Source organism: Pezoporus flaviventris, unplaced genomic scaffold (assembly GCF_033815535.1).
Source record: "Pezoporus flaviventris isolate CSIRO_AGI_PZ_B2104156 unplaced genomic scaffold, CSIRO_AGI_Pfla_v1 ptg000001l, whole genome shotgun sequence".
Lineage (NCBI taxonomy): Eukaryota > Metazoa > Chordata > Aves > Psittaciformes > Psittacidae > Pezoporus > Pezoporus flaviventris.
Window position 1 is genome coordinate 62871351 of NW_026892549.1, and position 19319 is coordinate 62890669.

At 39.3% G+C, this 19319-nt stretch overlaps 1 protein-coding gene across 1 annotated transcript in view; it reads right to left on the bottom strand.

Annotated features, from left to right (window-relative positions):
* The window catches only part of ABCA4 (ATP binding cassette subfamily A member 4), a 79049-nt gene that overhangs the window by 56366 nt on the left and 3364 nt on the right, over positions 1–19319 (bottom strand). Inside the window, exons 2-11 of the mRNA XM_061462063.1 lie at positions 18798–18891; positions 18180–18321; positions 16382–16521; positions 13618–13745; positions 9541–9738; positions 5588–5677; positions 4972–5212; positions 3424–3563; positions 2306–2422; positions 1361–1558 (exon numbers count right to left, since the gene is read on the bottom strand). Of these exons, the coding sequence (XP_061318047.1) occupies positions 1361–1558; positions 2306–2422; positions 3424–3563; positions 4972–5212; positions 5588–5677; positions 9541–9738; positions 13618–13745; positions 16382–16521; positions 18180–18321; positions 18798–18891 (1488 nt within the window). The remainder of the gene's footprint in view (positions 1–1360; positions 1559–2305; positions 2423–3423; positions 3564–4971; positions 5213–5587; positions 5678–9540; positions 9739–13617; positions 13746–16381; positions 16522–18179; positions 18322–18797; positions 18892–19319) is intronic.

The following is a 19319-nucleotide window of genomic DNA, read 5'->3' on the forward strand; positions in this document are numbered from 1 at the left end:
AGTAAGCTCATTACAAAGAACTTTAGGACACAAAGATCTACTACCAGGTACAGTAACTGCCCTGATGTTGTGGATGTTCCAGTATTAACTTGCTGCAAGCAATATATTTCACTCAGATTGAGCAGGAAGTAATTCTGCTAACATGAAGTAAAAAGATGATCAGAAGAACCAGCAGAGCTTTCTGCAAAAGCTTTATTGTTCCATCTTGTAATAGCTATATGAAGGCAGATAAACCCTCAGGTCTTGCCTTCATGTAGGGGATGGTCTTTCAGACTGAACTCCATTGGAAGTGGGAGAGCTAGGCTTGGTCCTGTTGCCTACAACTAGTACCAATTTTCTCTGTGAGCTTGAGGCTTAGCTTATTTAACAATTCAATAATTAAATACTTACATTTCTTTCAGAGATGCTTGTAAAATATAATTAATCTCAATAAAAACCTTGACCCTCATATGGCAGATGCTAAGTGTTGAGTTCCCAAGTATTAATATTACTGCCAACAGCAATAGTTTTTTTAACACTGAGTTAAAACCACAACATTGCAGCGTCCTCAAGTTTTGCCTGGGCTCAGAAGTTTACAAAGAAGAGCTGGCATTTCATTTACCTAAATTAGCAGGAATCCACTCTATCTCAGGTCTAGTTCCAACACATCGTTACCTGCAGTTGGAAATATACAGGATAAAAAAAAACCAAAGCCTAAACCAAAAGAGCTCACAGAGTAATGAGTCTGATGAACTCATTGGTAGAATTGCCCACATCAGAGAAACTTCTTACTCAAAGTATCTTCCACATATTTTTACAATGGCTTGATATTTTCACTTAGAATTTTAGCATTTTTTAATTAATGTAATGAAACTTCACCTCTCTTTCTGCACTGTGGCTCTCAGAAAGCCTCATATAGCCACACTACAAAACACAGCATCCTAGAGAAAGGGAGTATGGACCCCAGGAAAGGCACACAGACATCTCTTGGAAGTAGCTACAGAACAAGTAGAAACTCCCTTACTGGTTTCAAAGGAATTTTGATCAGGTGCTTAAAAACCCGGAGGGGGATTTACCAAAGAATCATTAGCTTCTTTGGCCCTGAGCTTACTAAAATTAGTGGCCTGTCAGTTATTAGTACTTACAAATATCGTTTCCTTGAGGTTTTGCATTCACTTTCTACCTCAGCACCAAAGTGTATTTACACACTCAACTAACACTCTGAATATAGAGTTTGGGGTTCAAACACAAAATTCTTCAAAACATTCAAATGAAACAAATAAAGATGTCTTATGATTTTAACTTTGTCTGTTACCACAGACTTTAAGTACTGCCTTAAGTACTGTACAAGCATTCCCAGCAGTGGAAAGGCTGCCCTTACCTCTAGATACTGACTGAGCAAACGCAGAGCTCGGTCCGCAGCACTGAAGATGTTCCGCCAGTCAAAGTCTGCCATTCCCTTCTCTCGGCTTTCTGGGGACCCATTGTGGAGAAAGTTGATTATGTGTTCAGCAGTTAAGCCTTCAGCACCCAGCTGTCTGTTCAAGAAGTCCCTCACTGTAGGGTGCTTCAGAGAGTCCTGAGGAAACATATCAAGACAGCTTTACTACAATAGCCTTCCTTGTATGCCCTGTTTTGCTAGAAAAGTTTCCATTTCCACAGCTCTTTCTGAGCCATGAAGTAGTACAAAAGGTTGTGCTAAAGAATTAATTTCCTAAATCAGCAACTGCATAGCTGGAGGGGAGACCTGAAGAATGGATGAAAATAAATCTAACCTTGACTATTTTCTGCATTGTTTTCTTATAAACAAGAGGATAAATGTAATAAATGTCTCATCTAAAATAGAAGAGTGTGGAAAACCACATATTTTCTCTAGTATGAACTGCTTTATAAACTTCAACTTCAGATATTACTTGCAGCTGATCAAAGTCAGAGATAAGAGATGTGGAAATAGGTAATTTCCTAAGGCAGTAAATTGCTGAGGCCAGCAAAAACATGGTCCTACTGGCTTCTTTGCCTGTGCAGAACACAAGATCAAGTTGTCTGTTCTTGAAAGACATTCTGGAGAGACAGAGAAGCATCAATTGCTGCCTTTATTAAGAAGTCATTAGCCAGATTCTGAAGTGTCCAGATCTGGGGTTTTGTCACAGAGATGCTGTAACACCTTCAAAAGAAGCCCTGTAACCAGTCCAACAGCCTTAAAGGCCACAGGTTCCTTGCTGTACTTCCAGCCAAATCCCACCAATTAATTCTCTTCCCCCTTAGGAAAAATCAAGGATGGTGACAGGCTGCTCTTACTGCGGATCCCTGCTAAGTTATAACATACACGGATCATATTCATTTGCAGGCTGTTTTGAAAGAAGTACCACAGCTGAGGTCCCACTTCTTCCCAAGCTTTGGTCAACAGTCTGAGGCGTTCAAGTTCCTCAAAAGTGGAGTTTGCCTGAGGAATAAAACAGCAGAAAAGAGTGCTAGAAAGCTGAGAAGATAAACAGAATTTGTGAAGCAGCCATTCAGTGACAAAGAAACCTGCATCTGACAAATGTTGCAGTTTTTACTTCATACTTGCTAAACTCATTAAAATAGAAGAAAAGTTAATAATCCTTGGAAAAGAATTTGTAAAATCCAACTGGAATCAAAGTCACTTAGGATAAACTTGTATTTTATATGCAATGAAAAAAACAAGTGCACATTAACCCCAGCTAACTTCAATTCCTTTAAATACTCAGGTTTTAGGTAGACTGTTTCTCTCCTTCAAGAACTAAAAAGATGATGATGTGAGCAGATGAATAAATGAGAGGCAGCTGTAGAAGACAGGTACTCTCATAGTTAAGATATTATTATATGGGCTGCTGTAAATCTGATGTTTTCCTGTGTGAACTACAACCACCAGTTCTGTGCCTTACATAGCTGCCGAGAGGTGGCCAAAACCTAGGTCATATGTGACCTTGATTTAATTAATCGGATTAATTTCACCCAAATTCAGGCACTTAACTGAAATATCCAGGCTCCATCCTATTTTCATGAAGTGACAATTATTTATGATCTGAACATAATAATACTAAACCACGATGCTGCTATTGGTTTGTCATTGCTCAGTGTTAGGCCTCAATGAGTCTATGGAAGTCTTGTAACTGCCCCATTTAAATACTTACTGATACAGAGCTGCTGAAGTTCCTCCCTCTGTAAAATATATATAAACATTACTATTTCTACTGGTGTAAGTGTGAAATCATGCCAACAACAAACAATTTAAGCTGAAAAAAGCAGGTAGTGTAGGCCAAGATTGTGAGTGAAGATCTGACTCCTGGACCAACAGAACAAATGGAGTTCTGAGAAGAAAATCTGAATAGGTTGATGTAGCCAGGTCACTGTTTTTCACAGGATGTTTCTTTGGGTGCAATTTGCTAGAAATAAACAGGTTTGTATTTCAGAAGTGCTTACATTTTTTAGGATTTGCCGTACAGAAGGTGAATCAGGAGCAAAGAGGATTTTTCCCATCAGCAGGGGCTTCACAGCACTCCAGGCTATTCTGGTTAAAGGGTTTGATTCCAAATTCTGGATCAATGCATTACAAAAGGGTGCTAAAGACAAAAATAAAGGCAGTCTTTATGCAACCTTACTCAAATCCTATCACACAAAACATCCTGCAGGGCTTTTTACTGGCAATATGGTCAGTTTAAAGCATTTTGAAGCTGAATGGCTTAAGCACATTTGCAGTGTAGAAGTACAGTGTCTGACCAGATGGAAAAGACTATTAAGTAATTGTTGGAATTGTAAAGTAGACAACATAGAAATTAGAAGAGCAAACAAATAAACCTAACCATTTGAAAGTTGCTGTTACTTATATTTCAAATGGAAGGAAATCAGACAGTTCAGATCTCACTGAAAAATTCTGAAACTGCTTTTCTCCTAATCACTTAGCTGCTTTGAATTGTAGTTGATACTGACACAAAGCTATTTTTTCTCCTGTTAGTGGTTAATTCTTACACAGTGTAAACTATTGGACTGGAGATCCAGCAGGCTTGAATGTTGAACTCTGGAACAATTCAGAATTGGATCCTACAATGATTTAGAACTAAACATTTTAATGTAAACATTTCTATCTTTCTCCTGCACTATGAAGTAATTAGTCTACTTGGATAGCATCCAACTCTATTGTTCCCTGGCTGAAGAAATGAAGTACTGAGCCCTTTACAGGTCTTCTGAAGATTCAGACATAAATAGAGCCAAGTATTAATACAAACAATGAAACGTAGGAATCTCTCATTGGGCAAAGTGCTTACCTGTACTCTGCAATCATGCAATCATACCTATGACAGCAGAATAGGCAGAGAAATCTACTGCCAGCTATAATATGGTTGTTAGTACAGAAAAAAATTGCTGGTGTAGAAAAAAACGGAATGGCAAACAGAAGGGAACATAATAAAACTATAAAATAATGAGTTGTAGAAAAGATAAAATAGGTTCCTCTTTCCATTCTCTCCTGTTACAATAGCAAGAAGATAAGTGAGGAAATCAAAGCAACAAAAACTAGTAAATTGAAATACTTCTATGTAAGAATTGTGCTGCAGAAGCTTACTGCTATAAAAAATATGTATGTTTATGCAGGAAGAGAACAGCTGCCATGTATCACATCTTGGAGAAAAGTAATTCCAGAATGCAGCACTACATTTTCCAGAACCTTCTTCAGAAACACTTAGTTCTTCCTGATATCAGTAGCATATATTAGAAGACAGAGGGACTTATGCCTTAATGATGATGGTTGACTATGTTTACCCCTTCATATTGAAACAAACGCACATCTCTGTTCTCAATTCCTGAGCTTCTCTGCTTCCAGCTATGAAATAAGCAGTAAGTAAAATAATTTCAGCTGTCTCTAATTTCTTGAATTAACTTCTTAGAAGTGTTATTTTATAAAAGCAACAGTGGTATTCTACCAGAAGTCGTACCTGTCTACAGTCTCTGTAACGGTTTGCTTGAAAAACTTACTGGTTGTGTTATCATAAAGATAACTGGATTTCTTCCTTGTTGAGTCAATCCCCAGGAAAGCTTTATAGTTATTATCTTCATACCAGTTGAATGAAAGCACTCTGGATCCACCTCCTTCTGGGTAGCCACAGAAAAGATCAGACAGGGAGCTCACCAAGTGGCCTAAGGATTCTGGCCTTCCATCTTGTACAAATGCTTGCAGAAACACCAGAAGGTCCTGAACACTTGGCTTCTTGGCTAGCTGCAGTAAGACAAGGCTTTGTTAATCACTGCCCTCAAAGGAGGAACTGGTGAGCTCTCAGCTGTAGCCACACTGCTAAAGCATGCAGTCACAACCTCATCCTTTTATCTCCTCTGTTCTGGTCACAGGCACCATTTTCAGTTCTTGTTCTCTCATGTCTTTTCTGAAGAAAAGGTTATAGAATCATAATTGCCAATGCTTCCTTTTACATTTATTTTCTAATGAGAGAAGAATTAATTTCTAAGGAATCGGCTCTTTCCAAACAAGTCGACTTACTTTCTGATAAAGCAGGTAACTGGAACATAAAAAGAACAAAGGAAAAGGAGCATTGTGTGCTACCTAGAAAAGTGACGCCATTTTTAATAGACAACTTACCTTTTGCACTGCCTGGGTGACACTAGACATCATCCTTCCCCAGGCCTTCAGGTCAGCACCTGGAGTGTTTCTGTTCAGAACAGTGGGAAGCTGTAAATACATCAAAAACACAGATGAGTTTTGTATAGTCCCTATATGACAACAGCTATTACAGTGAGAGAAGAAAATCCAAATGGCATCTCTTTAGCTGAAATACTTTGAGTTATTTGGAACAGTGTCTTGTAAGCCTGTCTCGTGGGGCCACAAATCCAGTACCCATGTGCAGACTCACACAGCAGCATGTGTAAGTGTTCTTACCAATATAAAGCTGAAACAGTCACAGGCCACTGAAAATATGAGCTTGGCATTTGTTCTGCTTATTTAAGCCCACCATTCCAAAAGGTGCAAAAATGGAGGATGAATGAGGGAACTGGGATTTCTGAGAAGCTGCTTCTCACAGAGGCTACTTTTGGTAACCTGTGAATTCAGCTAAGGTTATGATACAGAAGACTCATTTACCATGACAGTAAATAACAGGTAGTACTTTACACTTGAGAGATTTCCCGAGTTTGGAGGCAGCCTGGTCCTCACTGTCCTAAAAAGACTTCCCCAAAATGATGTAGCTACACACCCTGCTGATTGCCTGACATTCCTTTCAGTCAGTAGGTGGTTAAGAAAGCAAGAGACAGCTGCATTGTACCTGGCAGGAAATCACAAAGGCAAGAGTTTTTATGTTAGCAAGTTCTGATCTGTCACTTGCAGTTCAGGCAGGAAATACATACACAGTGCTTCAAATACACTTTTCCTTAGGGGAACTAGTTTCTGGAAAGATTATACAGGATTCTTGGAGCATTTGCCTTAACTTGGCTTTTTTGCAACTGTAAGCAACAGGTACTGTGAACAATTTGAAGCAAACCAGAGAAAAGCTCAGGATAAACATGGAATTAAGAACTTGTTTCATGTAGCTAGAGAAAAATAAAGGAGAAATAGGGGTAATATTACCCATTTGTTCCTAAATACTACTTCTTGCAAGAGGCATTCAGTATGAATCAGATCTTACTAGAAACATCCTAAAATGACTCAGTATGTACTCAGCTAGTTGATGCTCTCTAGAAGCATAAGACAGGATCAGCGGACACTATACACAAACTACACTCTCATCTGACCTAAATACCAGAGCATACAGTTGGGAATGTTTATTGATCCTAAGCACAGAGGAGGATGAAAGTTTTCCCAAAAATATTTATCTAACTATCTTCATATTCACTGCAAATGAATGTGGTGTCATAAAAAAAATGAAGAGCATAATTCTTGAAGAGCTTCTTTCCAGCAACAGAATGCCCAGTTCTGGAATCCACAGTCAGCTAAAAGAAGTCCTACTCAAACAAAACCAAATCGGGTATGTGATTGGTTATACTATACTGCTGGAGCCTGAAGACCATGAAGTACAGTGACTGACAGTGTAAGAGTGCAGAAAATTACCTGGGTCTTCAATACACAGGTACTTCTAGAAGTTTTAAAGCTAACATAGAAGTTTCAAACAGTTCAATGAAGATTCATTCTGCATATGTAACTGAGTGTAGATCTACACTCTGTTTGATTATGTATCAAGCATATGTGGTGATACGGATCAAAGCAGCTGTTTCAGCAACATGTGTCTATGCTTGGTGATAAGAACTGCTTATCTCTACCCAAAATCACAATGAGGTATTATAGAATTCTATTTTAATTTATTTATAAGGTTTAAAGGACTTCAAACAAAGCTGAAAGAGGCAGGTTCAAGAACAGCACTGCTCCAGAAAGAGGCTCATTTTCCTTGTGGTGGCTGAGTCAGACAGTAACGTGTGGGCCTTATTTTTCTGTCTCTGCTATCCAAACTGTGCTTTAATTTCTGTCAAAAGCCCTAGAGGGTATACATGAGCACAGGAAGGGTTTGAGTGGATGTTTATGCACATACCTGAATATGTTCAAGTATCACAAATTCAAAAAGAAACATTAATTTCAAAGTGTTGGAGAAGCATTAGTGCATTAGTGCATCAAGAAGTACTTAAGCACAGTCTACCTTTTAGGTGAAAAGGAGTAACCGAGATAGATTTTGATTTAAAAGGAGGACTTCTGCCTTGAAAAAACACAGAATTATATTAAAATTACTATTTAGCAACTATAATGACGGGAGTGCGGGAAAGCTTTTACCAACTTGAGGTCTTACTGCGCTGGACATCATGAAAAGATAAACCCTCTTCTCCACATTAAATGGATATACTCAGGGAAAGTCCTGGCAGCCAGATCCTGTAGTAACAGACCAGACCATAAGCCTGCATCTGAACACGCCGTCTTTCACAACTCCAGGTTTTCGGTTCAGGTTTATGTTTCTATCTCCCATGTGAGTCTATATTTTCTTTAAACACAGACAACTGCTTCATCAAATTTCATCTTTCCATTTTATTTGACATGGCAGCAAAATCATATGTTAGCAGCTTAATTTGAAATCTGGGCAGTGCAGTGTGCATCTTCACATGAAGTCCTTAAAGTCTGAAAACCTGCCTTAGAAGTACTTTAGCATTAATTCCCTGCTACTTCCAGTGAGCATCAGATACATGAAAACATCTGAGTGTATTTGCAGAAATGGAAACCAGCAGCTTTCAAAAGCTGACTGCAGACTCTTATCAGGATTGGCAAAATCACACAGGCACAATGAATGACTGCCAATGCTACAGTAATCTAACAGTAATTTGGCTGGCGAGTCAACTAAAGTTTCTGGCATAGCCTGTTCCCAGTTCTGAGCAACTCAAAGCTGAATAAAATCCATGTTAAATTCATCATGATGTTACACTGCTGTGGCAGAAAACTCCAGTAAATAGTTTCTATATAACTTTAGCAGCTGCTCATATGTCCTGCCTGCTGTATACACCCAACTGATAATGTGAGGGTCCCGTGACATTCAGTTACAAGGTGCAAAACAGCAAATTCGATTTAATGTTGAAAATGTGAAGTCATGATCATGGGCAAACAAACAGAAAAGATGTATACACAGTGATGTCTTCTAAGGATCATGAGGAAAGAGACGTTGGAGTCTTTATGAATAGTTCTATGAAAGCACAAGCTCAGTGTGCAGAATACAAATAGAGTATTCGAAAAATATTCGGCAAAGGACAGAGAGCAAAAGTAAACACCCCACCCCAGTATGCAATTATATGTATATCTCAACATATTAATGTTATCCATTTTAAATTTATATAAATACAAATAAGAAAATATGTATCTATAAATGGCACAGTATCTCTGTACTGAACCAAAGATGCAGTTGTAGTTAATTTATGGCAAGAAGGTCACAGCAGAAACAGGAACAGCACAAAGGGCAATGAAGATGAACAGAAGTGAGGAAAAGCTTCTATAGACAAATCAATGCAAACCAGTACAACTAGTCTGGTTGGGTTTTTTAGTTGGGTGGGTTGGGTTTTTTGTTGTTGTTGAGTTTAGTTTGCTTTGGGGGGGGTTCTGGAGTGGTGTTTTTTGTAAAGGCTCATATGGCAATCTCAGCTCAACTGCACCATGGCTTTAACTCCAGCACTGAATTCTGCCATGTGGGGTAGAACAAAGAATGGGTTGGGTGGGTATATTCAGAACCCTTAGTAAGGTCCCTGTAGTTCTTGCCACACACTGTTTTGCTACACAGACTGGAAAGCCCAGATAATTGTTCCACACACACTCTGACTTTGAAATTGCATTTGAATATTTTAGTTCTGTGGTACTGTGAATGCCATGTTTCATCCCAAAGCATACTCAGAAGCACCTAGTGTCCTGCTGACAGTAGTTTAATAATCACACATCCTTAACCTTACATTTGCAGGGGTAAATACACAAAGACCACTTGGAACATTGGTGGTGTATTACAAAGAAAATTCTTGAAGGGCAACGAAATATCAGCCAAAAAAAAAGACAACAAAAGGCAGGATGATTGTGTTAACACTTACCAGCTGAAACAGCTTGAAGAAATCAACATTTGCATACAAGGCATCTTCCACTCTCTGCAGACTTTCCTGGGACAGGGCACACATGGCCTTGTGCACCAAAGGGAGGCCTCTTCTACTGCTAAAGATAATAAAGCGGTCCAGGAGCATCTGACTGCAAGCAATGTCCTTCAGAGTCAAGTTAGGGACACCGGAGGCGAACTGCAACCAGAAATAATGGTTCATTTACTGTTGTGAAACTCCATACTGCTCAGGAACAATTAAAGATTTATCAAAAGTGGACACCTTGATATCAGACCCTCCTAATATTTTCATGAATGGCAGAAGGATGCGGTCAGCTAAAGCATCAACTCTTGAACCACCTTCACTTGATGTTATGCTAGACCACTTTGGCTTCATATTCTTCCTCTTCTCATTAGTGATTCTTCCTTTCATGGCAAAAGTTCTTGTGAGTATTCCCTTTATTATCTAAGCACAACTGATGACATCCCACCCATCTTTGTGGTTAAGGAGGGATAGCTATGGCTTGCTTGAAAGTATTTCCCCAGACCCAACCAAGCATGCCACATCATTTTACCTTTTGTGTTTAGATAGTTATATTTTTTGCTGTCAGTTGCTCTAGAGAGTAAGGCCAATTCCACTGACTCTTCAGCTCCATTTCCCACTTATGACTATTCCACCCCAACTCTTCCCCACAGCCATTACTCACTGTCACTGTGCACAGGCATACACCCAGGCTTTACAGCACCATTTTACATTAAACCACATCCACCTATTGATTATTGCTTCTAATAGAAACATGGCACAGAAAAAAAAAAAAACACAACAATTATTATTATCTTTGGTGTTCAACCACTGGAACAGATAAGTTTATAGTTAAACCAATGTAAATGCATAATAACCAATAGTTAAACCAATGTAAATGCATAATACCTCCACAGAAATCAGTAAGAGTTACCTAGGATTTACACTGCTGTAATGGAATGCTCTTGGTAGTCTATAGTTCAGTTCTGCTTGCTTTATAATGCACAGAATACATGGCAATATAATAAAAGTAGCACTGAAAATTGCATATAAGCTCATGATCCCATGCTCTGTCCACCTCATTTCACAGTATGAATTACAAGGAAAAGACCTCAGAACAGTGTGATGACTGTAAATCCCTCCTGCGCTTGAGATGAATGCAGGCTTTCAGACAAACAAGCACTATGCACTGACACAATATCATTAGGCTAAATGAATTTCATAAGCTGCATAGAAAAAGAAATTGTCAAAATCAGCTCAGAATATAACTGTCTTTAGAAAAATAATCTGCTGAGCATGCCAGTCTTAAAGACATTTGGAACAAAACAAACACACCACACTTATACCAGGTCAGACATAGGTGTGCATTTATTTCCTATGTCAACAAGGCCATCTAAGAGATTCTGAACATTATCTTAATTTTATATCTGCAAGTCTCCTACAGTTAGCAGCTGAGATTTGTCTGGTGAAGTTTGTAATGGGGAATATATAAAACCCCAGGGAATTAAGGTGCAAAAAAGGGATATAAATTTCTAGTAAAGTATCTGAGAGGTACTGTCACTCTGGTTTGCAAAAATCCTCCAAAACCGAACTGGAACATTTGAATTGGATTTAACTGACTTTATGTCAGTGAAAGAACTTGCTTATTTGCCCTGTCACTTATGTCCTGTGGATGTGTGTGAAAAGAACAGCATTTTTAAACCAAATACTCCTGATATGGCATGGTCCTCATCACCCATTGGGAGCTGCAACGAAACTGAGCTGGACAGGGAGGCAGCCTGGGAACCTTGCTTTGACTTGTGAAACGAGGAAACTGTGACATTAACACAACTGAGAAGGATTAAACAGAAAAAAGAAAAAAAAAAGGACCAAAAAACCAATAACAACCAAAGAGAGGTTATTTACAAACTTTAACAGCATTTCAAGAATGTTCATGAAACCTCCGCCCTTCCAATTTTTCCGGCAGGGTGGGCTGTTGCCAATCTTTCTTGAACTTATTGTGTTTGAACATCAGTCTCTTATCCTTATCTGAGAATGACTCAAAAAAGCAGGCCCTCAGAGGAAAACTTCAGTTCTACTTGGTTTTTTTTTTAATCAATGTGTCACTGTTTGGCCTAAGCTGGCAAGATGAAGTCCAAATGATTTTTTCAGCTAGCTGGCTGTTTGATCAGGTTTAGCTTTTCAGCGCTGTGTGTCATTTCCTGCCCTCCCAGGCAGCTCAGACCTAGATCTGCAGCCAGCTGCTGGCAACAGTCAGGCTCCTGTAAACAAGCTACTTTCAGGTTGATCAGTTCTGTGCTGTCAGAGCCAAGGGGAGAGGGTGTGCAGGATATGCAAGCAAACACAGGGTAGAGCAGCATGAAGAACTAGAGACAAAATACCATGGTTGAGGCTTAAGACAACCACAGATCTAGGTTCTAGTCATGGCTCTAGTCATGACTCTGCAACTTCTACCTTAATCAACTATAAGTCCCGCTTGAGTAACTTGCTTATCAAGGTCTATAAGAATTAAATGATTTCTCCCTCATAAATGAAGTACTCAAGTTCTATTGAAAAGAATTCTCTTGTGGTCTTTTGAAAGTTAGTTTTTCTGCCTCAGCAGTTTCTTTCCTGATGGCTGCAAATCAGGTCTTGTTAGATGATCTTGCATCCCCTGTGATTACTACTAACAAGAAAACTTCATGGAGGACAACAGAAGTAGTATTTTTCACACCAGGTCACTTCCAGCTCCCTCTCTACCTGTTCAGATTTCTTTCATTTCCAGCATAAAGAGAACTACATCTCTTTCCACATCAGCACAGAAAATACAGCAGAAAGACACCATGTTCCAGAAGGCTTCAATCATACTTTCAGCGATGGTGTTGAGAACTTCAGTCCTGTGCACACTGGCAGGCAGAGTTTTTAACAGTATATGAATGAATGCCACTGGGTGGCAAGCACACAGTTCTCCTATTGCAACAAATCTCTGATAAAGAAGAGGGTAGGGGTGAAAGGGAAAGAGAAGCCCAGCAGGATATCTGTATATATTCTTTTTGTCACAAGCAGCAAGGAAGCAAATTTTCACCATCTCAGCTGATACAGAGGTGTGAAAATAAGTAGGATGTATCAATTGACACTGGCTCTGGTATGGTCTTGTGGTAATGCTTCATGATAAAGTCAGGAGAGTGCTTCCCCTGGTACTAATCAAGAACACTACAGATAAGTAATCTGGCTACTGGTCACCCAGCTGGAACCTGTGGTGCACTAAAGGAACTGTATTCAAGTTTATTAATACCGTCCCTTCTTTGTGGCCACACACAATTCCAGCATTTGTGTTTTATGTGGCAGTGAAAAAGAGGAATTGTGTCTTTCAGCCTCAGTTATTCACTTGCTTCCACCCACACACTAATGCAGTGTAGAAATTGTTCCAGAGTTCTGATTCAGCAACATTCATTCATTAATACAGCATTCCTCACAGAGCTCCCAGCACCAGTACAATGCAGAGGCAGCCTGGACTTGGTCAAACAGTCCCCTGCTTAGAAGGGATTTGACCTGGAGTTTTCACTCTGAATTTTCTGAGCAGACCTATTATTCAATCAAAATCCAAGAAAGTGGGTCTGCTTCTCCACTCCCCCTTACTCAGGTGAGACAACGCCATAAAGCCCCCATATTACTTGGCTGACATCAGGGCAGAGATAGTTCTCTGCTGCTATTCATCAGGACTGCTGTCTCAAAAGGATGCACAGCTGTTTTATGGTTTGAGCCAAGTCTTTAATCATGAGGATGGATGCACTGTTTGGCAGTATCACTTCTTATTGCTTGTTATTTGGGAACAATGACAGCATCAAAACAAATACCTGTATTTAATGAATATTCAAGAAGAGTTTTAAAAGACAAAACAAACACCTCTTCCTTTAGATTGACAAAACAAAAACAAAGGGAGAAATTGCACAAGCAACCTATAAGGCAGCAAGTATTCTGGGAACAAGGCCCTCACTGAGGATGTTTTGCATATACAGCTCAAGAGATGGCATTCCACAAAGGAAAACAGCTTGGTAGCCGTTATACTCTACCTACCTGTTCAGGCCGCACTTGAGCATTAATAAGCTGGAAAACAATGATATCTGGGAGGCCAACATCTTCCAGTAAAAAAGAAGAGAGGGTCTCTCCATCTTTCAAAATGTCTAGAATTCGTATTCCTCTTCCTGCATGAAGAAATAAGTGCAGAGATCAGTGAGATGCCAAATGGAGTTAAAGAACACCTTACACTCTGGCTTAAACCTGCAAAAAGTGTGTACTTTGGGTCATATACTTAGTAGTGACTAATGGGGACCAAAACTACTTTTGAAATTCAAATTCATTTCAATCCTTTCTTGGGGAATGATCATCAGAGCTTACTGTTCTGACTGTGCACAGCTGACCTCTCAAAGATGTTTCAGACTAAAGCTTCAGAAACAGAAGTTTTGAAAGCATCCCTGACTGTGTCTGAAAGTCTCTGCCTTTTTTCTGAAGTAATGCTTTATTTTAAATGTTCAGCTGCTGAGGTTTGGGTCGTTTCTTCTGGATCTCTTGTAAATAACTTCAGCCAATGCTTTAAATTTATATTAATCACTTGGTGTCAATTTAACTAGTTAATCTTATTCCATAGTGTTGCAAAACTGACCCTTTGAAAATCTTCCACAAGAAAAAAACTCATTTTCTTTGGAGAGGCATAACTTTTTGGTGGTTTCATAGCCATATTAACCTGGATTACCAATGATTAAACTAAAAACTGGCAAATCTTCAGGCAAACCAATGAGACTACTCACTGCTAAATTCAACACAAGTGACAGGCCACCTAATTTCCCTAATTCCATGCAGAACAATATGCAAAATATACTGCTCCTAAAGTCAAAAGTGCTAATCTTTTCTAACTTGTCTCTATTAACATTTCAGCATCAGACTGAGTTCTGCCTCAGTATGGTCCAAGTGAAAGCTTGGAAAGTGAATGCTGTTCATGTCCTTTGAATGTTACAGCCTTTATTAAAGGTAGTACACATACCACCAACAGACTTGGGTCAAGAATGCTTGAAAAGCACTAGTTCTTCCAGTCTTTAGAACAGGAATTGCAACTAACAGGAGCAGCATTTGGGGAGTTGGAACTAGATGATCATAAGGTTCTGTCCAACCCTAACCATTCTATGATTCTATGTATCATACTGCCATAGCAGAAATTCTTCAATTGCTCCCCCCTGTATTTATTCAAACAGTAAACACTGAAAACAGTAGGGGCCTGTCCCTCATTCTCACTGATGCCCTTCCTGGCAGCCAGGTATTATTGTGGAAGAAAAAACACACTACAGGAACACATTTTGTCAAATATGTCAGTGCAAGAGGGGAATGGGATGAGGAAGGAGGACTCAGGAATCAGCAGGAGAAACAATCCCAATTCTGACATTTGTTAATGTTTCATTGTTCAGTTTTGCAGCTGTAACAATATTCTGTTGAGATTGCTACAGGCAATAGAAATAAGCTACAGAGAGAATGTAAAATGTCAATTCTGCCCACCTTCTTTGCGTATGGAAAAGGGTGGCAAGTCGCATTCTATTCCTTTAGCTCCAGAACTGACTTTGTTACTTTGTTTTATGGAACAGGAAATTCCAAACTTTTTATTTATTTTTTTTTTTAGGTAAAACACATTAACACCCCCCCCACCCCACCCCCCCACCCCCCCCCAGATTCTGAAGGAACATTAACATATTTCACAGGAGCAGGAAGGAATGTACTCTATTTCCCAAATGCTAAGTTGATATGGGAGGCAAAGGCAACTTCCCAGACTATGGGGTGGGGTCCCACAGTATGTTGCAATCCCATGGCATGTCATGCTCTTCCTCATTTCTCAATTGGCAGGTGTACAAACCACAGCTCAGATTATACTCAAGTTCTTATTGTTTGCATTCTGTGGCATTTTGATTGTCTCATTGTTACTTACAATGAAATAGTCCCTTTTTCACTTCTAGTTAGAAACTGCTGATAAGATAGTGGAGCATGTGTATCAGATGGCTTATACACTTCTTTTTAAAAATATATGGAGAATGACTATTTGAATTTAGTAAGAATATTATTCCTATGCCACAGGACTTGAGAATGGGACAGATCAGTTCTCAAAGCCAGCCTATTTTACTGCCTTTAGTTTAAGGAGTATTTCTTCTCTGTATTTAAAGTCCAAATACTAAATTTAAAATTTATTATTAAAACATTTCCTATTTTTTCCCCAGGACTGTGGTTTGAGTTCGGCAGATTGTCTTCGGTAAAAATTACCAGAGTCATGTAATTCGCAAGCCTGTTTATAACAAGTGTGCAACACCTCCTCTCTACACACATCATCAAAGTAAGCATTTTCTTCTTTAATTTCAGCTAACATTTGAAACAAAGAATCTCTAAGCTTTTCTCTGGGCTATGCTCCTAGTATATATTCAGGCATATTCCTAGCTTCCATTCCTCTCCATCTTCCAGTGACGCTTTCTTACTGCTTCTGCCTCTACTGTAATAATAACTAATGAAATCTCTTTACCCACGTTTTACTCTGGATGGTGACAAATCCATGCTTTTGTGTTTTGAGTTTTGTCTACTGTTAATTAAGGAACATGGTTGTAGAAAGGAGCTGATTGCCTGTGTCCTTCCTCTCAAATGAAAGGCATTTGTTACAACACTGCATGAGTTTTAAGTTACCCTAATGCTAAGCAAAATAACAGCTACAAGCAAAGTACCTTAAGATGTTGCCAGTTTGCAGGGTAAGTTACTAGTCAGCTCTCAGAAGGGAAAATTCAAGAGTCTTAAGGGATCTAGACAAAACAATTACCTGCAATTCTTTCAGGATTCGTTCTCATTGTTTCCATAAACTGAGTCGTAACAATCAGTTCTTCCCAGATTCTGCCAAGGTCACGGATTTCAGGGGCTTCCAGTAGGAGCTCCTGAGCATCTTTATATACCCTCGCAAGGCTGAAAGAAGAAATAGTGACCCAACAATAATTGAAGACTGATGGCTCTTGAGAACTTTTCATATAAAAAAAAGTTGATTTTCTCTGTGTTAGGGATGAGGGGAAAAAAAAACAACCCAAAAAATTCTCCTCAGTTGTGAAACTCCAAACTCAGTTTTGTGGTGAAAACAGAGCAGTTTCAGGCAGTGTGGGACTCAGTTTTGAAAGTCCACAGGAGGTTTAAGAGGGCTGCTGGTATTGCAGAAGGTTGGCCACTCATACACTTCCTTCATTAGCAATGCTGATTTTGCTGGGAAGGCAGGACAGTCCCCAGACAGCATTCACCTCACAGCTATGGTGCAGATCTGCTCTGGTTCTATCCCAGGCTCAGCTCCAGCAGTTGGATGAGGCAGCCCTGCTCTGCGACATCTTCTCCCTCTCACAACTCGTTTTCATCCAATATAAGGGTAGTTTTTAGGTCCCTTCAAAACATTTATTTTAGGAAAGGCAGGAAAACAGGAGTGACAAGCTGTCACAGGCAGCCATTCACCTACTGGTTCTGGGTTAGAACAGGCAGTTCAAGCAAGGATACAATCAGGTTCTGTGTTTATAACCAGGAACAAAATAATTCCTGTTAGCAAAGGGGAGACCATTACATTTCTTTAATAGTGCTATGGTTTTCCATACATGGAATGGTATATCTCAGTCCTCATGACTTTTTTTAGCTTACAGGAAACAGCAAACAGGAAAGACTAAATTCTTTCAGAAAACACAATGTATTTGCTTCCTCTGTTATTCACTTAATTTACTCTGACTCACAGTTTGCTCTGGAATAAGCAACCTAGAAAAGCCAGAATTTATAGAGAACAGAACCACCTAGCTTTAATGTGTGATGAACCATACCCAACAAGAAAATTCCAGCTATTTTAAATCCTGTTCACTAGGAACAAAAGGTCAAATGCTACATTAACTACAAGCTTATGGGCCTTCATGTGACTGGAGCTTTAATGGCCTTGACATTGTTAGCATGTTAATTTTAATCACTGGATGCTCCAAGATGGACTAGGCAAAGGGAGACAGGCAGCATTAGTTATAGCTATTCTAACAGGTTTTTATTCTAAGGCTCTTTGTCCACTCTGCTGTCTTTCATGACTCAGCTATAACAATGTAACAGAGCACTCCCACAGCAGATTTTCACTAATAGCCTGTAAATCTCCCATCCTCCTATTTTGTTAATAAGCCTAGTATCTGAAGGTTATTATGCTGATTAAAGTCTGATAAGTATACAACCAAAGCAGGTGCTACATCAGAAGTGGCAGTGCAGATTTTCCTTTGTTGCTACTTCATCAGAGCTCTCATTCAGAAGGATCAACTCAAGTGAGAAGAAAGCTTAGGGGTTACGTACTCATATCAGAAAGATTTATCCTGAGACACTCACTAAGCAGTAGGCAATAGAAAGAATGCATTTTATTAAGTGTGTGTTCTGTCAAGACTAGTACAACTGAATTCTTCCTCAAAAAGGCCCAAACCTGCAATCATGAGCTCCACTTCAACATTGCTGGAATGATGTGCTAGAAATGTGTCCATGAACGCTCAACAGGTGCCCAGAGCAGTCTATAAGCAATTGCCTAGCAGGACGGCATTATTACAACTGATTGTCACACATTCAGCTCTGCTTACATGGAATTGTTGTAGTTGGACACAACACCTGGACCCTCTCCTGGGGTTGGGCTGCGGAAACAGGGGTTGTTCATGTTGCAGAAGATGCCATGTAACCATGGCAGTGTTCCTGCAGATGGCATTGCCTTGTTTGGGAAGTGACCTAGAGTATAGAAACACAAAATATCAATGATTAAGTGTCTTTTCTAATGCAGCCTGTGGGAATCTAAATAGGAGGAGAGATTAGCTTACTACAGAAGGAACACAATGGAAAACATATAGGTTTCTCTTTTATTAAGCCAAAAAGTAAGTCAGTATAAGCAATATGGCTATTTTCAACTGAAATAAAGTCTGAGCTAATTTTTTTTTAACAGATTTACAAAAAATCTATAACTGGATACACTCTTGAGACCTTATGTAAGTCTGATCACAAACCATCTCACAAGAAAATTAGAGCTTCCCCACACACACTGATTCTTACAATCTATGGCTATAAATAACTAAACTACTTGAAGCAAAATCTGTTCTTTTGCTGCTGGAGAATAATACTCAGCAAACAGGTCCCAGTTCCTCTATCTGAGAACATCTAGTCATTATCTAGCACAATTCAGAGCATGAAAGTATTTAAAATGTTCTTACATTCATGTTGGCGATAAAGTGGATTAGTTTTCCTCAGCCAGACAAGGGCAAGAAATAAGGACAGAGGCCATAGGAGCTCCACCAGTAAACGAAGCTGGGAAAAGAAGAAAAAAATAAATACAAAGTAAATTTTACAGTTGAACCATGTATAGAGTCACTGGCTAGAAGGCTGAGGCCTGTTCTCACAGCAGCAATGCTCAGTGCAGCATGTACCCATGGTTATTTCTTGCCTGTTTCATCACTTGGAAAGTACAAGGATTTCATCAGAGCCCCACAAAGCATCACCATTAACTAATTCAGCAGCTTCCCCCCTCTTCTAAAGAAACATTCAAGCATCCTGACTGAGGTAAAAAGAGGTGGCAGGTAGTACTAAACTGCCAGACAGACCAGATGTTAAGTCCAAATAGTTTTTATACAAAGAGGATGACTACAATAATACAGGAAAACAGATGTAAGAGAGAGAAAGTGTAAGGTTTCTTTTTATCCACACTTTTACGATGTAGGCTGTCAGTGCACTGTGCT